The sequence below is a fragment of the Leishmania braziliensis genome, chromosome 29, assembly GCF_000002845.2.
Source record: "Leishmania braziliensis MHOM/BR/75/M2904 complete genome, chromosome 29".
Taxonomy (NCBI): Eukaryota; Euglenozoa; class Kinetoplastea; order Trypanosomatida; family Trypanosomatidae; genus Leishmania; species Leishmania braziliensis.
In genome coordinates this window covers 738029-759070 of record NC_009321.2, presented here as the reverse complement: position 1 = coordinate 759070, position 21042 = coordinate 738029, and the positions used below count along the sequence as shown (strand labels likewise).

The window sequence follows — 21042 nt, the reverse complement described above, 5'->3', positions numbered from 1 at the left end:
CCACCCGGGGGACGAGAACAACGAGGAGGTGGCGACGCGGCGCAGCAAGATGGTGGAGTACAAGTCGCACCTGACGAAGCAGGAGGAGGTGAGGATTGCGGCGGAGCGCGAGGAGATCAAGCGTGCGCGCCTGCTGCGCAGTGGCGGCGAGAGTGCTGCGGCGCAGATCACGAGCGGCTCGCTGCGCGCCGACAACGCGGCGAATGCGCAGCTGGAGTGTTGATCATTTTTTCGGGCTATGCCCCGAGTTGGTGCTTTCCTGTATTGAAACGTTGGGTTAGGTGTTGCCTGGTTTTCCTGTTTTGTGATGCGATGTTCTGTGGGATGAGCGTGCGGGTAGACTCTGATTTGGTTGGTGTGGCTTTGTGCGTGAGTGATCTGTGGCGCTTGTTGGAGTTTGTATATTTTTTTTTTTTTTGGATGTATGTCTATTTTATTTGTCTGCGTGTGCGTGTGTGTTTATGTATACGTTCTGTTTTGAAGAATTATATAAATTTTTTATAGTGCCTTCTGCTGGCTTCAAAGGTGTTTGGGTTTGGATGCGATGTGGGAAGCCCTGCGAGTCGTGTTAGGTGTGTCTGTTGCAGTGCGATCTATCGTGGGTGTTGAGTTCTGTTGTTCGCGAGTTTCCATCGCTGCTGCAACGTAGGTGAGATGTATAGTAGGAAGGACAGGAGAAGTAAGTGCACCGTAGTGTTTATTTCCTGTCTTTTTAGTTTTCCTTGTGTGAGTCGTTCGATGTGTATCAACATTTTTTTTCTCCTTTACCCTTGCTTATACTCAAGGCTTGTGGCGGTATGGCTGTAAAGCTCAGCGAGATGGCGCTGGGCTTGCTGCCAAAGATGTACCTGCTTCTTCCTCTACCATTTTATTCAACTTGACGTTGGCAAGCGGTGCTTACATGTTGGCACTAGCCTCCACATGCACACTGATCTGTGCTTTCCAGAACATTTCTTTTTTTGTTTGAGAAAGAGGGTGAACTACATCACATCGTTGGGGTGGTGTAGACGCCTACACACGCAGACGCGGGTATAAAGGACAACTTATTGGTGAAGGCACTCCCCTTTTTTTCGTTTTTTTTTTTTTTGGGGGGGGTGCCTAGTGCTGGCGGGGGAAGAATGTACAGTAGTCTCTCTCTCCCTTGTGCCCCCTCCCCTTTTTTTATTTGGCTCTGATGGTGTTGACCGTCACCTCAGCTGTTTTGCTGTGCCCGTTCTTTCTGCGTATGTTCGTATGTTCGTTTCATCTACGTCTCCACTTTCTTTGTACGCTAGAGAGTTGTGTCCCTCCTTACACCCCCCCCCCCTCATACCGTTCTCTCATCGCCATCAATGGAGCGTTTTGCAGTCTTTTTCGCTCTCTCGTTTCCCTCTTTATTTTTGCTTTTGGGGAAAGGGACGCGTTTGTTCAGCTGCGTCTACGCACGTTTGCGCTGGTGTGCATATGTGTCGATGCCAAATCGTCGTCTCCTCTTCATAAACAGTCATCCCTCTACGTACCGATACATATGTATATACATACATGTATAGGTATATATATATATATATATATATATGTATGTGCATCCACGCATTCACCAATGTCAGTGTGTCCTTAACACAGTCGGCAAAGGGGATCGATGGGGACAGGGGACGGCAACACTGGGCCCACCACTTCTTTCCTGTGTTTCACTCTTTGTTTACTCATTTCCACTGAGGTTTTGGCGGGACTTGATGCGCTCACGTTTCTTGGAAATCATCACCGAAGACAAGAATGCAGAGAGGCAAATTAAAAAGTAGTGTCCAAGGGAGGGCAGACGGCTACGGACTGGCTCCTGGCGCTTTCCTCTTGTCTCTGGGTAAATCACAGAGAGAGAGAGAGAGAGAGCAGGAGCGAAAAGAAGTGGGCTGCATTTCGTTTGCCCTTCAGAGATTGGGGTGGAGGGGTTACCGATAACAAAGTCAAAACCACTCGATGCGCACCTTTTCCTTCTTGTGTCTCGCTCACGTTACTACTACAAGTTAAAGGAGGAGAACTCGGCAAATAAAGTATTACCTCTCCCCTCCCCTCGATGGCGAACTACGGAAGCTGCCGGTACTTTTCTCCTCTTGATCTCTCCTCTGGTACCACCACCACCCACAACAACTATGCTCGCCAATCGTGATGCGTCGTCCGTCTTCTCTCCTTTACTGGCCATGTCCCTTCCCCTCTCCTCCTTCTCTCTCTGTGCGAGTCTCATCTTTCGAGCCCTCTTTTTCCTCAGGCTTCTGCGTCATCTTCTCACTACAGCTTCAGCTTTTCTACCTCCCCCTCCAACCTACCCACTGTAACCATGGCCACTCCTCGCAGCGCCAAGAAGGCCTCCCGCAAGAGCGGCTCCAGGTCCGCGAAGGCTGGTTTGATCTTTCCGGTGGGCCGCATCGGGCAGATCCTGCGCCGCGGCCAGTACGCTCGCCGCATCGGTGCCGCTGGCGCCGTGTACATGGCCGCTGTGGTGGAGTACCTGACGGCGGAGCTGCTGGAGCTGTCCGTGAAGGCTGCCACGCAGAGCTCGAAGAAGCCACACCGCCTGAACCCGCGCACCTTGATGATGGCTGTGCGTCACGACGACGATCTCGGTGAGCTGCTGAAGAGCGTGACCCTGGCGCACAGCGGCGTTGTGCCGAGCATCAGCAAGGTAATCGCGAAGAAGGGTGGCAAGAAGAGTAAGGCGACACCGAGCGCCTGAAGCACACCTATTCCTCTCTCGCTGATGAGCGCGCGTGCTAGTTCGTAAGAGAGAGACGTGTCCAGACGTGTGCGCGTGCGTCACGTGACTGAGACATCACGCCACTGTCTGCTTCTCGCTCTCGGTAACGCACATGCACGCGCGTCCTCGTCCCTCCCCCTTCATAGACCCACTCTTTTTCTTTGTCTTCTCTCGTTATGTCTCACTTCGTTTTAGTGATATCTCCCTCTCTCCCTTCCTCCCTCCCTTCCTCCCTCTCTCACTGCAGAGACGGTGGGTGAAGGAGAAAACGAACGTGAAAAAGTAGACCAGAGCGAAAGAAGCTTCAGCGCATACGTATTCAAACGCTTCCGTGGCACCCATGACCACAGCCATCCCCCCAACCAGGGAAGGTCAGCAGCACCAACGTGAAGTACTAGGCTTTGCGTGTGAGACACATGAATTAAACAGTGTTGGGTAGCTGCTCTGAGCTGTAGCGTTTCTCCTGCCCTTTCAAGGTTCTGGCACTTTCCCTCAGCTGCGTGTGTGGTGCACATGACTTTTCTACCGCTGGATTTGCGGGCATGGCGGTTGGCTCGCTAGCAGCAGGCAGTAGTGGCAGTGCTTTGATGTGGTGAGGTGATTGGAGGCAACCACGTGCCGTGCCCAAAAGGAAAGCGGACCATCGGGGAGCCCTCTTGTCGGTGGTGGTGGGGGGGGGGAGGTCTCGACCCTCATCGTGTGCACGCGTGGAGAGAAGCCGGTTACAGGCTGCACTGACGACCTGCACTTTGACCTATTCGCCAGGAATAGAGAACACCTATGATGATGGCGGTGACCCTACGCAGGTCCCCTTTCACGCCCTTTCTCGCTACACGTACCGCACGCCTCATCTCGACCCTTTTCTTCCTTCAACGCTCTCGCTTCATCGCTTTCTGAACTCACCCACTGTACCCCCTCTCTTTTATGATTCCCGGCGCCCTTTACGTTTTGTCGCTCGACTGCTTTTTGGTGCTTCTGGCGCTGCTGCTCTCCCAAATCTTCGCTGAGAAACGCACCGCTACTCACGCAAACATTCCATTCGCCGGACTTCTGCAGGTTGCCGCTTCGATCAACAGCCTCGTTCTCCCTTTTCCACTCCTTCCCTTCCCCTCCAACCTACCCACCGTAACCATGGCCACTCCTCGCAGCGCCAAGAAGGCCTCCCGCAAGAGCGGCTCCAGGTCCGCGAAGGCTGGTTTGATCTTTCCGGTGGGCCGCATCGGGCAGATCCTGCGCCGCGGCCAGTACGCTCGCCGCATCGGTGCCGCTGGCGCCGTGTACATGGCCGCTGTGGTGGAGTACCTGACGGCGGAGCTGCTGGAGCTGTCCGTGAAGGCTGCCACGCAGAGCTCGAAGAAGCCACACCGCCTGAACCCGCGCACCTTGATGATGGCTGTGCGTCACGACGACGATCTCGGTGAGCTGCTGAAGAGCGTGACCCTGGCGCACAGCGGCGTTGTGCCGAGCATCAGCAAGGTAATCGCGAAGAAGGGTGGCAAGAAGAGTAAGGCGACACCGAGCGCCTGAAGCACACCTATTCCTCTCTCGCTGATGAGCGCGCGTGCTAGTTCGTAAGAGAGAGACGTGTCCAGACGTGTGCGCGTGCGTCACGTGACTGAGACATCACGCCACTGTCTGCTTCTCGCTCTCGGTAACGCACATGCACGCGCGTCCTCGTCCCTCCCCCTTCATAGACCCACTCTTTTTCTTTGTCTTCTCTCGTTATGTCTCACTCCAATCAGGAGTAGGAAAGGTAGAGCTGAAAGGCACGAAACAAAAAAAAAAAACCTTTTCCACGCTAGGTAATGGCTGTCGTGGGTGTGCGTGTGTGATGAAGCTTCTCAGGACTCTACAATCGGTATTCGATTTCCCTTGCCTCACACCCACACCCACACGCAGCCCCCTCCCTCCCTTCTGCCTCCCGTTGTTCACCTTCGTTTTATTCGCATGTGCGTATATATGTGTGTATGACGGGGGCACGCGTGGCAAGATACACGATGCTCTTAACTGGTCGTCATCGTTGGCTTCCTTTGCTCAACGCTTATGAGCATTCTGTCTCTTGGGACCTGTTGTCAGAATATCTTGCTGATGTTCTAGCCTGGCCCAGTCCTCTTTTCTCCCATCTCGCCCCCCCCCCCTCTTTCTCCTCCCTCCCTCTCTCCGGTGTTACTTTGCCCCTCACTTGACCTCTTGATGCGTACGCAGACACGTCTCTAATGCGCACATTTGTATGGTTTTGCCGCGCTTTTTCTCGTTGCGTTAGGCCTTCATATCCTCTCCTCTCTCTCCCTCGCGGTGTCCTGCGGCACCGTGCATGCCCACTCCCTTTCATGAAACAGTTTTCACCTAGAAGCGGACCTTGCGTACTTATTCGCTGTTTTGCGTGCTACTGTCATGCATCGCGCTGCTGATGCGGCCGCCGTGCACACCCATGAGCGCGGCGCAGTGCACAGTTCTGTGCTGCGCTCCAGTTACTCTGATTTCGACACTGACGACGAAGGTGAGGACGATGAGGTCGATACGTCCATCAAACCACCTCCGGTGGAGGTGACAGCACTGTGCTGGTGCGCTGCCAGTGTCGGTGTGGCTCGTTTCCTGTATGCGGAGTGTCGCATCGAGGTCTTCCAGATGCCCGTGTGTATGGTGGCGGGCGAGACTGTGCGACGCCGACAGGGCCGACCCGCTATTCCAGGGGCCACAGTCCACTCACAGATCGGTGGCGCACAATTCAGATCGCATCGCATGCGCGCAAACGCCACCGGTAGCAACGGGGAGGTTCGTATTGTTGCTCATGAAGACATACCACCGAGCTTGCTGTGGCTGGTACGCTATCTGCAGGTGCATCAGCCCCAGGTGCTGCTTCCGCATACCGGTAGCGAGGGACTGGGCGACTTGATCGCGCTCGTGGCAGAGCAGACACCAGTTGAGGTGATCCGACTAAGCGCTGTGACGGCGTTTTGCGAACCTGAAGCGCTCCCTCGTCTGGCGACCATGTACCCTGCCCAGGAGCATGAGCTGGCCGCACGGTTTCATACAGAGAGGACGGCAATGATGCGTTCCATGGCGGCGCTGCTTCAGTTTGTTGCTGCCGTTCAGTCGAACGTAGCCGATGTCGTTGAGCGCGATGCGCTGCATGCACTTTACCTCGACGACGCCTGTGCCGAGGCTCTGCAGATCACCCGCACTGAGCACCACCCAAGCAGTGGACAGGGTCGTGGACGCGCAAAGGAAGGCCACTCGCTGCTAGGACTACTGAGCACGGCGCAAAGTTCTGTCGGGAGAGCGATGCTACGACAGTGGATCGCCTTGCCCTGCTGCGACGCGACGGAGATCGAGACGCGTCAGTCCGTCGTTGCCTTCTTCGTTAACCCCCTGCATCACGACATCGCCACCAAACTGCGAGTCGCACTGCACAAGGTGCGCTCAACAACTCATATTTTCACGCTGATGCGGTCGGGCCGAGCGCTGCCTAAGCATTACGTGTCACTCTACCAAACCATGCGAGGGGTTATTACTGTGCAGGATCTGCTCTCCACCGTCGCCCATGCGGTGAGTCGACTTTATGTGCTGCTGCAGAGCATCAACGTGGAACCGCTGCGTGCTATGGCGGAGTCCCTCGCTGCAGCAGTGGTCGGGGATGCAGGACGTTCTCGCGGTAGCGGTGGAGGAGCCGCAGATGCGAGGCGGGATCGGCTGCCATATCTCTCTGCTGGGCCGGCGGCGGCAGCGGGTTCCACCTTTGACCCTGGTATGCCGAACGCCGTGCGCATCCGTGACGGGGTGGACACCGTACTTGACGAGCTGCGCGTTCGCTTTCGCGAGCTTCGGCTGTCTCTCCAGGCCAAAGCAGAGGCTGCCTTTGGAGAGCTTCCCTGGGCACTGCGTACAAGGATTTCTCTGCGCTGTGTGTACACAGCTCCGCACGGGTATTTGCTGTGCGTTCCAGTTGCGGAGCTTGCAGCACTGCTGTCAGTGAAAGACGCAGTTGATGGGGACAACCTGTGCGGTGTGAGCAGTGACGACAATGAAAGAGGACCAAACCCGTGGCGCAGCGACAATCCAGAGAGCGAGGCCGTTGGCCTCCTCAGCGGCGATGCTGCACTGCATCCTTCTACGGTGACTGCTACCTCGCCTTCGCTGTCGCCTACCGATCGAGTGCGTACCGTGATGGCGAACTCCTTCGGCTGGCGGCTGCATCACACAGCCCAGACTGGCGAGTACTGCTTCAAGTCTGCAGCGATGGATGAGCTGGACACCTGGGTAGGCGACCTTCAGCGGCGCGTGCAGCAGCGCGAGGAGCAGGTTCGACGCGAGCTGGACACGTCGCTCCTGTACAACTCTCTCCACCTGCTGCGGCCCACTCGCGCGTTGGGGGAGTTGGACTGCCTCTTGAGTTTTGCTCGTGTGTCAACGCAGGAGGGATGGTCTCGACCAGAGATTGTGGCGCCGGGCACTGAATGCGCCGCGCCAAGTGAGGGGGCAGTGGAGGAGTCCGACGAGGGCATTCTTGAGATCGAAGATGGATGGCACCCGCTCCTCTCGCGACATGTAGGCATGCAGCAGCTGGTTCCATTTTCGATCCACCTCCGCACCTCGACGGACCGTGTTTGTTTGGTGCTTGGCGTTAACGGCAGTGGCAAGTCGGTGCTCATGGGGGCCGTGGCGCAGATTGTGTTTCTCGCTCATTTGGGGTGCCACGTGCCAGCGGCCACAGCACGATTGAGCCTCGTTAACAGCATTTTCGCCCCATCGTCGTCAGTTTTTGCATCTTCCTCTTCCTCAACGCCGCATTCGGCGTGGTCGACTGCCGACGCAGCCGTAGCGGCGCCAGGCAGCTTCTACAGCGAGTGCGTGGTGCTTCATCGCGTGTTGCACTTTGTCGCTGGCCAGCAGAGAGCACGCCAGGCATTCCATGGCAACGCACTCGAGGGCAGCCACACCGCGGGGCGGGCACTCGTGCTGCTCGACGAATTCGGACGCGGTACCTCCCCGGAGGATGGCTGTGCCCTACTGAAGGCAACCCTATTGTACTTCGCAGACGGAGGTGACAGCTCCTGTGGTATTAGTCGCCACAGCAGCCCTGGTGCACCACTCGTCCTCTGCGCTACTCATCTTCTCGAGATGTTGGACGTACCGGAGCAACTTTCCTCGCCTGGGCTTCTCACCCTCAGCAACGCATGTGACTGCGGAGCAGCGGCGGTGGCTCCCAGTGGCCATGGCACAGGAGCAGAACGCACACATGTCACTGCCGCAGGTGCGCCTATCCCCAGTGAACCTTCAGCGCAAGGGAATCGACGCGAGCCCGCCGCTCCCCCTCACACGGCGGATACCCCGCTTCCCCTGGAGTGGGTGAAGATTTACGAGATGGAGACACACACCACCTATGCCGCCGATCAGGATGTCCTGACTGGCACCGAGAGCCTACGTGCCGGCAATGCTCGATTGCCACTGGATGTAGCCCCGACATACCAGCCTGTATGTCTTACGCCTCACCCCGGACCGCGTCGGCAGCAGGACTGGGAGCAACGTTGCAGTACCCACCTAGGTGCTGGACTTGCCATTGGACGTCAGTGTGGCCTCGATGAGGAGCTGCTGGGTTACTGGGAGGCAGCGCTGGGAGTGCTGCATCGCTCACCATGACGAGTTGTATGCGCCATTTGCCGTCTCCCGGTTTGTCATGTGAGTGTGATAGAGGACTCTCACGCCACCCTCCCTTCTCTTCACACTCATCCGCAAGGATGCCCTCCAGCCCTTTAGACTCTAGCTTCTTTTTCCCTCATTCTCCGAGTTGTTCTTTGGACGCTTTACTTCCTCGCTAAGACACGCATTAGCCTCGCATTCTTTCGTTGCTGCTCGCTTTGTGTTAGGCGTGCGACGAATACTCCAGCGCGTCTTCGCTCCTCCCTCTCCGCTTCCTTTGTCGAATGCCTGCTTTCTCTTCCTCTGCTCGTGCCACAAAGCTCACCATATTTGCCACGACCACCACACCACCACCACCACCACCACCACCATGATGTACGTGTGTCTTAGCGCAGCCAGGCACTCTTATCAGCATTCAGGAGAACATGCACGCGGACAACAACAACAACAGAGCGTATGTCTAGTCAGCGCTCCCCCCTGCCTTCCGCATGAACTCTTCCTGTGCGTCTCTCACGCGCACGAACTGCCAAGGAGGAGAACGAGCAAGGAGCGCCTCGGCGCACGACAGTATGTGTACAAGCACCTCTTCTGTTCTGTTGTTGTTCCGTTGCATAGTGTCCTCCACAAGCATCCCGCCCTCGCCCTCGCTCCTCATTTTCACCTTCCTTCTCTGCGATGCACTTGCCTACGCCTTTCCTTGTTGGGGGTTTTCTCCATATCCCTCGCCACTTCCCCTCTACCTTTTCCGTGCACTCGGCCGTCGAAACCGGCCCCACTTGTGCGACTAAAAGGCACACCAACGCACAGCCCCCACTCCCCCCCCCCCACAAGCACACCCACCCACACGTGTGTAGGGCGCACTCAGTAGTGGATTCTCGCTTTCATCTATCCCCCCTCCCCACCCCGACAAAGCGAGCGGTGTGTCTCGTATAGGCGTACTCATGTGTCGCAGAGCCTCTGCATCTTTGGCACACATCTGTGACGTGTCGTAGCATCTGCCAATACATACAAGCCCCTCTTGTCTACCCCCGGCGCATTGGGCGAAACGGCGGCACCACAGCAGCGCAAGCCTTGTCTTTACCTCTTTTCGTTCGTGGTGGTGTTGGGGCACAGTTTTTGTCCTGCCGCCTCCCTCCATCATTTCCGCCGCGGCATCTTCTTAGCGAGCCTTCTTCCTTTCTTTCCCACGCCTCCATGCCAAAGACAACGACCTCGTCATCCTCCAAGTTGCACACCGCCTCATCCGTTACTCGAGGCAGCGCAGCGGCAACTGCTGCTACCTTCACCTCCACCCCCGCGACCGACATCGCCATACGATCTCTCTGGGATCGTACGTTCTCGAATGGCGATACATACCGCGGTGAGGCGCTCTACGTCAACGACAAGGACCGAAAACCTGTGAAAGATGGGAAGGGATGCTACACGTGGGCTTCCAGCGGGGCTGCGTACGATGGAGACTGGAAGGGCGGACTGCCACACGGTACGGGGGTGGTGAGCGTGCCTGGAGTCAACGGCTACGAGTACACGGGGGAGTTCAAAGATGGAAAACGCAGCGGCAAAGGGTGCTGCCAATTTTCCAACGGTCGGGTCTACGAGGGTGAGTGGAGAGAAGACGAGATGAACGGGACAGGTACCCTGCGTGGCGCGTCGAACGTGGACGACTTTACTGAATACACGGGCGGCTTCCAGAATGGGATGCGCAGCGGACGGAAGGGGAGGTGTATCTACGCTAACGGAGACATCTACGATGGCGCCTGGGCTGCAGGGAAGCGCCAGGGATTCGGGGAGTGGCAGCTGCATAGGCCGGCAGTGAGTGCTACAGCTGCGACTGCAGCTCGCCCTGTTCGCTACCGGGGTGCCTTTGAGCGCGACGCGCCACAAGCGAGCAGCAGTGGTGAGGCAGAGCTTGAGTACGCAGATGGAAGCCTCTACGCTGGCGGCACTGACGCGCAGATGCGGCGGCACGGCATGGGTGTTCACCGTCTCGCTAATGGGGATGTGTTTGAAGGCTCGTTTGCTCAGGACCAGCGCGAAGGTAAGGGTATTTTGCAAGGAAGCGATGGCGCGGTGTGCGAGGGGTATTGGCATAATGGTCAGCTCAATGGGGAGGTGCGGATCACGTTCGCCGCCCTGTCGTCGTCGCTTGCCTCCGCCTCTTACTCGGCGGCCCACCCGGAGGACATTCGCACTACCTCCTCGGCATCCATTGCGAGTCTGCTGCGGCTGAACCAGCCAGAGCATGCTGCCCATCCGATGAAGACGTATCATGGCCCGTGCGTTGCGGGCATATTCACCGGTAGCTCTGCTATCATCACGTACATGGATGGGAGCAGCTACCACGGCGCTGTGCGCAACGGCGTCCCTCACGGTGCGGGTATTTTACGCGATCGACCCCTACCCTGCTCTACTGGCGTGCGCGGCACCAGCGCTGACGGTGTTGTTCGCAAGCGCATTCCAGCCACGTGCGTACCACTTGACGTGCTGCTCACACTCATTTTCTACGAGGGAACCTTCTCCAACGGCGAGGCGGATGGTAGCGGTACTGGAGAGTGGCACACAGAGTCGTCAACACAGCTAGCCCCATCACACTCGTCGTCGCCGACCGAGGCGCCGATCACGCCTCACAATTTCATGCAAGCGCTAGGGACGGGGCTGCGCTGCTGGACCCCTGTCATGTATGGACGCCTAGATGGAACTTACACAGGAAACTGGGCGCGTGGCCTCCCCCATGGACAGGGAATCTGGCAGTGGTCGGACGGGTCGCGTTACTCTGGAGGGGTGGCGCAGTACGTGCCCAGCGGTGCTGGCACTTTGACAAGCGCGTCGTCTGTCCAGTACACCGGTGACCTTCAGGAGGGCCAGGCGGAGGGAAGCGGTGTGTGGGAGGACAAGGCACGGGGTCTCAAGTACGAGGGGCAGTGGCTGACTGGTCAGCCCCACGGGTCCGGTGTGGCCACATTACTGGCCGTAGCATTGCCACCCTCTCTTCAGTCATCCGCGCCAACGGTCTCGGTGAGCTCGCACATGTACGAGGGGTCGTGGGCAGACGGAAAGCCATCTGGCCAAGGCAGGGAGTACACCTCTGAGGATCGTCGCCACGTCGCCTACGAGGGCGGCTACGTCGACGGGTTCCGCGAGGGCGAAGGGACCATCTCTTTTGACGACGCGGGTGGCACCACCGGCGACCCGAGCCTGACACCGTCACCTGGGATGTCGCTGCCGCGCTATCTTAAGTACAAGGGCAACTTTCTACGAGGTGCTCCCGGCGGCGGCACTGGCTGTTTAACCCTTAGCAACAAGACCAGCATTGAGGGTGGCTTCGATGCACAGCTGCAGCTGCTGCCCGACAGGGATGTCAGCATCAGATCGGGGAACGAGACGTGGACGTTCAAGGGCGTCTACTACGCGGCGAAGCACACGGGTTGTGGCGTCATGACCTTTGCGAATGGTGACGTGTACAACGGCGAGGTTGAAGACGCCAGCTGCGGAGACGGAAGGCAGCATCAGCAGTCTCTCTTCAATCTACAGCGTCACGGCCATGGCACTTACAAGTTCGTGGAGGGCAACCAGCTCCGCTGCACATGGCGGCATAATGTCCTTCACGGCGCCGGCACATACACGTCGTCGGACGGTGTGCAGACAGAGCGGAAGTACGTAGATGGAGTGCTGGTGGGTGACGCAGTAGTTGCCAATGATGGCGGCTGCGGCGGTGCGCACCTTGAAGTGGACACCGGTGCCATCAAGGGCAACGTCTTTACTCCTGAGAATGAGTTCCCAAACACGCTGTCGGCGGAGGCGCTAAAGTCCCGTATGCCAGAGTTGCAGAGGCAATCACAGTCGCAGTCGCGGAAGCGGCAGCCCTTCGCCTTTATACGGAAGGGAGAAGCCCGTCAAGCCTCCGCGGCCGGTGAGGCAGCGGTAGTCAGCAGTGCTGCCCCTACAGGGACGTCCTCGGCGACCCCAGTGCAACGACGCAGTCCACGACACGACTTGAAGGATGCAAAGCGACAGCTGGCGCCGCCGCCCACCGCCGCAAACCAGAAGCGTAGCCCTCGTACCTCTGCCGTTGGCTCCGCGCCGCTAAATGACATTGGCGCTAACGGAGGTGACGGTGGCGGCAGCCACCCGCGCGCGACCCGTTACGGCCCCCTGCCGTCGACCAAAGGTGTGCCCACTGACGTCTCGTCGCCGCGCTCGACGCCCAAGTACAGCCTGCGGCGACCCCAGCGAGCGGCTAACAATGCGCCTCCTCCTGCCACCGTTCCATCCTCTGGTGACGGTACGTCACCCACTGCCACAGTGCCGACAGACGCAGTACTCTTCCTCATGCGCCGTGCCAAGGACGGCACTGGCGGCGCTGGTGCCACCGCGCCGACATCCTCTGCGTATCTCTCGAAGTTTCAGGCCGGCATCCGCCAGCTCGACGCGGTAACGCGGGCTGACTCAGCCACCCCTTCCACGGCATCCGGCTTCCTGACGCCGACAGCGACAGATTCGTCGTTCCCCGTCGCCACATCGACGCAGTTCGCTTCACGAGGTCGACTCAGCTCTGCACTGGCAGCTGGGCGGGCCCAGGAGGTTCAGCAGCGGGTGCTCAAGCCTCTCAAGGGCTCTCTCAAGGCATTGATGGATGCCGCGAGTTCGATACGCAACAGCCAAGAGGATGAGATTCATCTCCTCACCGAGGAGCTGCGGGCACTGAACGAGCGTATTTGGCAGCTGCGCTTCACGCTGGCGTCGAAAGAAGAGGAGGACAGTGACAGGGGCGCAGGCAGGAGGGCCTACGTGAAGGCGGCACCGCCGACGAAAGCGACAGGAAAGCGATCATCCACCTCCAAAGAGGACCTCGACGCCCTCGTGCAGGAACGGCGCGTAATAATGGAAAAGCTACAGTACGTTCTGAACGAGTCGGTAGAGTAGCAGCCGTGTGTGCGCGTGTATGTGTGCAACTCTGTGCTGGCTTATGAGCGTAAGTCGCCTCATGTCACCAGCACCTGGGTCCTCAGATTCAAACCACGAAGCGATGTATATTAATATAGGAAACGTGGAGAAAAGAGGACGAAAAGGCATCAGTGCAAAGGAGAAAGGCATGAATCGACGGGGTGCAGCAGCGACTGCTGTGGGGCAGTGTGTATTGATGGTGACGTAGGTATGAAGGGGCCCCTATCGTCTCTTCTACCTTCCGTGTTCTCCTTGGTGGAGCCGTCTCAAAGTGGCGCGCCGTTCTTCGTACACCACTTCTTCCCCCCTCTTCCCCTTCTTTTCTTTTCGTCTGCACCGCATTTATTGGGGGGAGGGGGAGGAGCTTGGCTGTGCACGTGCCGATTCAGCCCTGTTTCGAAGTGATCGCTACAAGAAGCCGCGCAACTCCCGAGGCATGCGCAGTGTCCTCGTCTTGGCCCTTCCTTCTCTTCCTTACCCCTACGCCTCTCTGCATCCCTGCCCCGTCGAGCAGCAACGCCTGATTCATCGACGACTGTTATATGCTGAGGGGAGGAGTGGCGCTCTCGCAGCTCTTGTCTATGCGGCATGAGGGCAACGGTACAGGAAGTGGTTTACGCGGTGTCGCTGTGAGAGCATCTCAGAAAGAAAAACGAAAGAGATATGAAGGAGAAACCACTGTGTTGTATGTTGTGCCTTGTCCAGGTGCGGATTCATTTACCCTCCTCCTGACTCCAACCGCACTCCCTCTTGTTTTTCATTACACCAACACAAAGCTCTCACTCTGCTGCTCTCTCCTCCCTTCATCCCAGCAGGCGGGAGAGCTTTGCTTTGCAGTGGTGTCATGTTGTTCAAACGTCATCTGCGCATGACTCCTCTCTTCCCTACCTACTCATCCCCACTTCTTTAGTGCATACATCTTTACCCATCGTTGTGCTGACACCCCCCCCGCCACTCACATTACTATCACCACTACCGCCTTTCCCTCCCGCCCAGCCTCTGTGTGTGGATGTTCGCCCTTGACGAGGAAGATCGGAGAGGCACACAACTACACACACACACAGACATCATACGCACAGACGTACTCATACCCGCTGTACGCGCCCACCTATGGTAGGACGGCGTTTTCTCTCCCTCCCTCACTCATCCTCCCCACACTCATCGATTTGCTTTACTCCTCTCCCCTCCCGTAACTCTTTCTTCGATCCTTGGAGACCAACTTCGTAGTGTGGATCTGCGAAGCTTTTTGGGGTAAAGGCACGCCAGAAGTAGGCAAGAACCCCTGTGCAACACTCTAGTCTCTTCACCTCTCCTTCCCACAGAAGCCCACAAATTCGAACAGAGGACAGGAAAAGTGACAGGGCCAATGTTCCGCCGTGCTGCTTGTCAGGCAGTCGCCTCCCGACTCTGTGGTACTGCGGTGGCAGTCAGCGTCGCATCGTCATCGGCAGCATTTCGCGAGAATCGTCGCACTGGCTTCCTCATTGGTAATCCCAAACAGGGTATGGTGGACCCCATCCGTGTGAGCTGGACAGACATCGCCGGCTCAGACACTATACCAGGGGCACGCCTGGCCGCTGGCCGCGTGCTGGGGATGCTTGATCTGTGCGCAGCCCGCACCTCACAGAAGGCACTTGATCACCAGACTTGCCTGACCCATGAGCGGTACCTGACGTGCACCGTGGGGGTCACGAACACGATGTTCTCGTCGCCCATTCTGCACGGCGACGCGGTCCGGCTGGATGGCCGACTGGTGCACTGTGGCTCCAGCTCCATGGGCATTTACATTCGCTTCTACCGGCAGTCGCCGTCGACCCGCACCGAGACCCCGGCTGGCGAGTCCTTCTTCACCATGGTGGCCATCACGCCGGATTTGAAGGCAGCCAAGGTTGTCCCGGCGGTGGAACTGACCGATCCGTTTGATATTGAATTGCACGACCGCTACACTAAAATTCTCCAGATTCAGGCGGAGAACGCCAAGAACACGGCAGAGCGCTTGAAGCGCATCCTCACCACCGAGGAGGCTCAGTGCTCTATCAACGAGCAAAAGCCGGTTCATGTCCGCATAAACTCCACCAAGGTGGAGGCGAACCGCATCTTCTTCACGTCGTGCATGAACAACAACAACACCGTCTTTGGTGGAGAGCTGATGGCATGGATGGAGCAGCACGCCGTGCACTGCGGCCGCATGTTCACCGGCAACCGCCACGTCTTTACGATTGGGATGCACAGCGTCGCTTTCCCCGAGCCGGTATTCGCCACGGACTGGGTGACGCTCGAGGCGACCGTCATTTACGTGCGCAACACCACAATGGAGGTGGATGTAGTGCTCAAGGCAGAGCGCAAAGACACCAGCACCGTCATCACAAATCGTGCGTCATTTTTGCTGATCAACAACGACGACATTGGGCGGAAGTGCAGTATCCCGATAGGGCTGGTGTTGAATGGGGCGACGCAGGAGGAGCTTCAGCACTTCATGGAGGCCCGTGTCCGGAACCGCTGCAGCGTGGCTCATCGTGATGCATTTTATGGCGCCAACTCTCGTACTGGAACGACGAATCTACAAGTCGACAAAAAAGGAGAAGGCAAAAAGGTGGGAAAGAGAGAGGAGTGAGAGACACGGGAACACCAATTCGTGCAGTGACAGAACTTGCGCACCCCAGCGCACATGTGCAGGATGGCCAGCTATGGTTGTATAACAGCATCGCTTTGGCCGAAGTGTACACCCTAACAGGCATGTCAGGAGTTATCGCCAAGAAAGACATGTCCCCACAGAGCTTGGAAGTAAACAGCGTATAGGGAGTATTTTTTAATCGTGTTCTGCGTGTATGTGTGCGCGCGTGCGTGTGTGCATGTGTGTGTGTGTGTGTGTGTCTTCAGTACGCAACACAGGGTAAACTTTAGCACTTCACAAGCAAAGTGTGCTCTTCACCTCTTCCCCCCCCCCCTTCACGGTCTCTTATCGCTTTATAGTCATAATACTACACGTTTTAGCTTTCTGTTCTTTTCCGCTTTCTTGCTTTACCTTCATTGTGTCTTTACTCTCATATGTATCAATATATATATAGAGAGAGAGAGAGAGATAAATAGATAGATCTATATATATATATATATATGTGTGTGTGTGTGTATGTATAGCCACACTTCTCTCTTCCCTCCGACTCTACTCTCGCTCCTATGCTGTGACTTCTGATAAGGGTGCCTGTGCAGGTGTCCTCCCCCCCCCCCCCCTCCCTCCCTCGGTCTAACGTGTGTCTCTATGTGCACACCTGTTTCGGCCAATATTTACTGTCTCTTATATCGCTACCCTTACTCCCCCTTTTCCCCCACTGCTTGTGATTCTACTGAACAAAAGGGACGCCGAGCTTACGAAACGGCAGAAGACCATCCTCTCCCAGTTGCGCACGGGCACCTGCCCGCACTTTGGATTCCTGCAGCGGCAGGTTGACAGGCAGTGACAGCACCGAGTGCAGATGGTGTGCTGCCTACTGCTCCGCCGACATTGTGGTGCCCCCAACCACCTGCGCTTGCCACGAGAACGTCCGACTCCGCGTTGTGCCCGATATGCCACGCGTGATTGGCGCGCCGCTCGAGGCTTGAAGCACACCTCGTTTCAGACTGAGATATTGCATGCAGTGGCCTGGTGACGCGCCTCTCTCTCGTACTGCATGGGGCTCCCCGTCGTGTGCCTGTCGCTGCCCCTCTGCGGCCCCTCAGCACGACAAGCCGTGGGCTCTTTGTGCGCCGGCACGCGCCTCTCCATGGGCCCCCTCTGCCTGCCACACCCGCTGCTGGCACGGACTCATGGCAGCGTCCCGCCTGTCGCGGCCCATGCCTGCACGCCCTCCGCGGCATCGGCGGAAATGGCGGATAAGGCCCCCAGGCAACAACGCGGTCCTGAAGCGCAGGCCCCGTGCGGCTGGCATGGTGTGCCGCATCCATCCAGGACCCGCAGAGGCCAGCAGTGCACGAGTGGTGAGCGGGAGCGGCGCGCTGCGATGCGGACGAGCCAGCCCCAGTGGGCATGCGCGCGAAGCGTGCGGCGTCTCCTGCACCCAGCCGGATGGGGTGCTGCGGCACAGGTGCCGGATGCATGACGAGGGCACCTCGAATTGCGCCGCGGGGTCCTCCCGACTCCAGTGTGGAGAGTCTCCACGCCGTACTGCGCAATACCGCGGGCTGGAACGACGGGAGGGGGGTGAAGCACGGCATACAGGCAGGGCACGTGGCCGCAGAGGGTTGTGAGCTGCTGCTGGCTCACTTCCTCTCTGAGCTCACGCGGCATGCACCTGGATCACCCCCCCCCTGTTACCCACACGGCAGACGCCGGCGCCTCTGCCCTTGAGCGTGCCCCTGGGCCGCAGCCCGGTGGGATCGAGGCGCGCAGTCCGCCCAGGTCCGGCTGGCGCCGGTGGCGCCGCATGCATCGGGAGCAGGGGGCAAGGAGGGATGAGAGGAACCCCCTCAGTGCGCGGGCCGATCCAGCGGCCGGACGGCTCGTCCCCGGCGATGTGGATGAGGCTGCAGCGCGGCAGAGGCATCCGTGCGATGCGGCGGTCTGTGCGCCTCTTTGCTGCGTTGTTACTCGAGGAAGAGAGGCGTGCTGAAAGGGAAAAGTTCGATTGCTGCGATATTCGTATGAGAGTTTACTCGTGCGCTTATACTCGTTGTTGTTTTGGTATCTGCTGGTGCTCTTTTATTTGCCTTGGTGTCTGTGTGGCGCAGCGGCCTTTTCCTTTTAGGCCGGGCATGCATGTGCTGTCGCTGCTCCTTTTTTTTTTCTGGTGCTGTATTGATGTGTTGTATAGGCGTGGGCAGATATAACGCCGGTGGACTAGTGGAGCGTTAGCCAACTGCGTAGACAGACGTACGTTCGCTTCTGCTCCCCTCTCCCTGCGCTATTTCTCTCTGGTGTTTGCCCCTTTTCTCGTTTTTAGTGATGTGTATGCAGTGATACATCCATACATGTGGTCTCGGCCAGACGGGCCATTCTCCTCTGTTCTGCCTGCGCCACCTGGATCTATGTGCCCACTCCTATTCCTGTATGCCTGCAGCGGAGAGCTCTCGATGACAAGGAGGCCGTCGGCAAAGACAGGAGCACACACTCACAAACGCCAGCCACATTGGCGCGCACACATTGCCAAGACATTCCGCTCCCTCAAAGGGCGACGAACGTGAAGAAAGTTATTTGTGCAGTGCCTCGATTGGCACCGCTGTCGTCGTTGCGCAAGCTCGTCTAAACGAGAATCGTGGCGCACGTTCACTCACTTCCTTGTGTGGCACAGGCCTCAGCTGCTGGTCTCCCCGAGATGCTTGCCTGGGAGCTAAATGGGCGGAAACAATCACAACTGACGCGGCTGTGCTGGAAGAATGGTCGCGGTACGCGGGCACTTCTCCCCGTTTAGGGACATCGGCAGGCATTTCCATTTGTGGTTCATCATCACCTCACCTCTACCCCGCTCGAATCTCTGTGCCTTTTATGTGGCGTGGCTTCTACTGCACCCTGCGCAGGAACACCCACACACACAATACTGTCACGCACATAAACGAACGTATTGTGAATACTTCTGTCGTGCAAGTCCCCGCCTCTCTCACCTCCACCGCCTGCCTGCTAACTTTCATTTTTGCCTTCTTTTTTTTTCCTCCTCCTCCTCCTCCTTTTCGGTTTCCTTGCTTTTGCCTCTCTGCAGCTCTTTGTCCCCTCAGCTATCGTTGTTGCTGTGGGCATTACGCCTCTCCACTTCTGTTTCGCCCCCCTCCCCCTCCCCCTTGCCCACTCCGATCTCTCCATCGCTTTTTCGTTCGTGGAGAGCTGGCATCAGCCAATTTTCCTTGCCGCTCTAGTGTCTTAGTGCTATTGCTGCTGTTACCGTGCGGGCCTGTGTGCGCAGATTAAGCGCCGCCGGGCTGGTGGCCAGATTCATTCTCTTTCTGAAAAGGCTGTTAGGTCGCAATGCCCATGCTCACCGAGGCCGAAATCGCTCCGTCTGCCATTGAGGAGGAGCGAAAGAGACTGCGAGAAGCGACACAACACGTTACAGATATTGAGAGGCAGATTGATGCGCTACATAGAGAGCTGGCGACGGCGCGCACACGGTGGGAGCAGCTGCGCTTGAGTGTACAATGGCGAGAACTCATGGCGGCGGTGAATGCTGACGAGGACGTGTATGCCGTGGTGGAGAGGCTGACGGGCGCCTTCGCCGCGTTCCGCGAGTCTCTCGTGGAGCCGGAGAACTACCTACAAGAGCAGAAAGGAGAGGTGCCGAACGAGGAGGACATCGTGCCATACAGCGATACGGACGACTACGCTGACTTTAGCGAAGTGGAGACGGTGGTGGCGGAGCTGCTGGCCACTGTCAAGGAACAGCTAGAGTCACGCACGGCAGCGTCATGGCCGTCGTCCCGGAACATCAATTGCAGCTCCTCGTGTGAGTCCTCAGTGTCCGGTGAAGATCCCAGTTGCCCTGATGTTGAGTTGGTGATGGTGCAGAAAGCGAAGGCTACAGCACGGCGTCAAGCCCTCCTGAAGCTGCTCGTGATTACGGTACTGGTGGGCCGAGTGGAGCAGTACTGCGGGTTCAAGCTGATCTCAGAGGCCAGCAACGTGCCGTGGTCGGACGCGGAGGAGATGCGGGACGGTGTGACTTCGGTTTGGCAGTGGCTCTTCTATGAGCAGCCAGGGGTGCTCACGGCGGAAGAACGCGCAGAGTGGAAGGACATTGTCCGCGCCTTTCTTGGGGACAGCTACGCTGCGGCACCTTAGGGCACGAAATATGCACGGAGAAAAATGACAAGATGTTGGCCGGCACGTGAAGTACTGATAGACGCTCTCACTGTTTCATCACGTCTATTACGTTTCCTCGTCTGGAGCTCACGTTGTAAACTTATTTCTACAAGGCGCATACGATAGTGCCGGCATTCGTTCTCGGCAAGCCGCGACACTCTGTGACTACACCTTCCTCACCTTGACAACTCACTATGCAGCTGTGGTCCTCTTCACACCTTCTCAAAACTTCAAACCGATTCCTCTGTGGTGGATGAGAAGAATCTCAGAAGAGACAATTTCTGTGTACACATGTGTGCGTTTACATGCGCTCATATGGCTTACACCTCCGCAAAGGTCACCTCCCGCTCTCTACCCCCCCCCCCTACACAGGTCAGCTACTCCCACACACGCAGGTGTGTATTTCGATTTTTTTGTGTTCACTTTTTGCTGATGTTGTCTCGGCGTCTACCGTTGTGTGTTTTTCCTCGTCTTTGTTCCTTGCTGCCCCCTTTCATTTGGCCACCATGGCGGTGCTTTTCCTCGTTTGTTGCCGCTGTTGCGTGTAGTCACCGATTGTGATGAGTTTTGGTTCCGCCCCCCGCTCTGCTCCGCTCTTCTGCGTCACTCTTTTTTTTGTTCTGCTGTAGGAGCCGCGATGTCTCTCTTAATCGTTTTCTTCTCCGGCGTTTTCCTCTTCTCCTCAGAGTATATCTTTCTGACCAGGCACGCGCCTCTTCACGGGCCCCCTCTGTCTGCCACACCCGCTGCTGGCACGGACTCATGGCAGCGTCCCGCCTGTCGCGGCCCATGCCTGCACGCCCTCCGCGGCATCGGCGGAAATGGCGGATAAGGCCCCCAGGCAACAACGCGGTCCTGAAGCGCAGGCCCCGTGCGGCTGGCATGGTGTGCCGCATCCATCCAGGACCCGCAGAGGCCAGCAGTGCACGAGTGGTGAGCGGGAGCGGCG

The 21042-nt window shown here is 57.6% G+C and overlaps 7 protein-coding genes across 7 annotated transcripts; all 7 read left to right on the top strand.

Annotated features, from left to right (window-relative positions):
- Nucleotides 1-504, top strand: LBRM_29_1830 (putative paraflagellar rod protein 1D; the record flags this gene model as incomplete). The annotated part of the gene is made up of 1 exon (XM_001566477.1): nt 1-504. A coding segment is annotated over one exon (504 nt), but the record flags the coding sequence as incomplete, so codon positions are not given.
- A 1807-nt stretch (nt 505-2311) lies between these two features.
- Nucleotides 2312-2707, top strand: LBRM_29_1820 (putative histone H2A; the record flags this gene model as incomplete). Its single annotated transcript, XM_001566476.1, has 1 exon — nt 2312-2707. One exon carries the CDS (start codon nt 2312-2314, stop codon nt 2705-2707), a length of 396 nt encoding a protein of 131 aa, XP_001566526.1.
- A 1152-nt stretch (nt 2708-3859) lies between these two features.
- On the top strand, nt 3860-4255 carry LBRM_29_1810 (putative histone H2A; the record flags this gene model as incomplete). The annotated part of the gene is made up of 1 exon (XM_001566475.1): nt 3860-4255. The coding sequence occupies one exon, from the start codon at nt 3860-3862 to the stop codon at nt 4253-4255; it is 396 nt and encodes a 131-aa protein (XP_001566525.1).
- An 867-nt stretch (nt 4256-5122) lies between these two features.
- On the top strand, nt 5123-8368 carry LBRM_29_1800 (MutS-like protein; the record flags this gene model as incomplete). Its single annotated transcript, XM_001566474.2, has 1 exon — nt 5123-8368. The coding sequence occupies one exon, from the start codon at nt 5123-5125 to the stop codon at nt 8366-8368; it is 3246 nt and encodes a 1081-aa protein (XP_001566524.2).
- Nucleotides 8369-9562: 1194 nt separating this feature from the next.
- Nucleotides 9563-13288, top strand: LBRM_29_1790 (conserved hypothetical protein; the record flags this gene model as incomplete). Its single annotated transcript, XM_001566473.2, has 1 exon — nt 9563-13288. One exon carries the CDS (start codon nt 9563-9565, stop codon nt 13286-13288), a length of 3726 nt encoding a protein of 1241 aa, XP_001566523.2.
- Nucleotides 13289-14903: 1615 nt separating this feature from the next.
- Nucleotides 14904-15923, top strand: LBRM_29_1780 (conserved hypothetical protein; the record flags this gene model as incomplete). Its single annotated transcript, XM_001566472.1, has 1 exon — nt 14904-15923. The coding sequence occupies one exon, from the start codon at nt 14904-14906 to the stop codon at nt 15921-15923; it is 1020 nt and encodes a 339-aa protein (XP_001566522.1).
- A 3339-nt stretch (nt 15924-19262) lies between these two features.
- On the top strand, nt 19263-20072 carry LBRM_29_1770 (conserved hypothetical protein; the record flags this gene model as incomplete). Its single annotated transcript, XM_001566471.2, has 1 exon — nt 19263-20072. One exon carries the CDS (start codon nt 19263-19265, stop codon nt 20070-20072), a length of 810 nt encoding a protein of 269 aa, XP_001566521.2.
- Nucleotides 20073-21042: the final 970 nt, after the last annotated feature.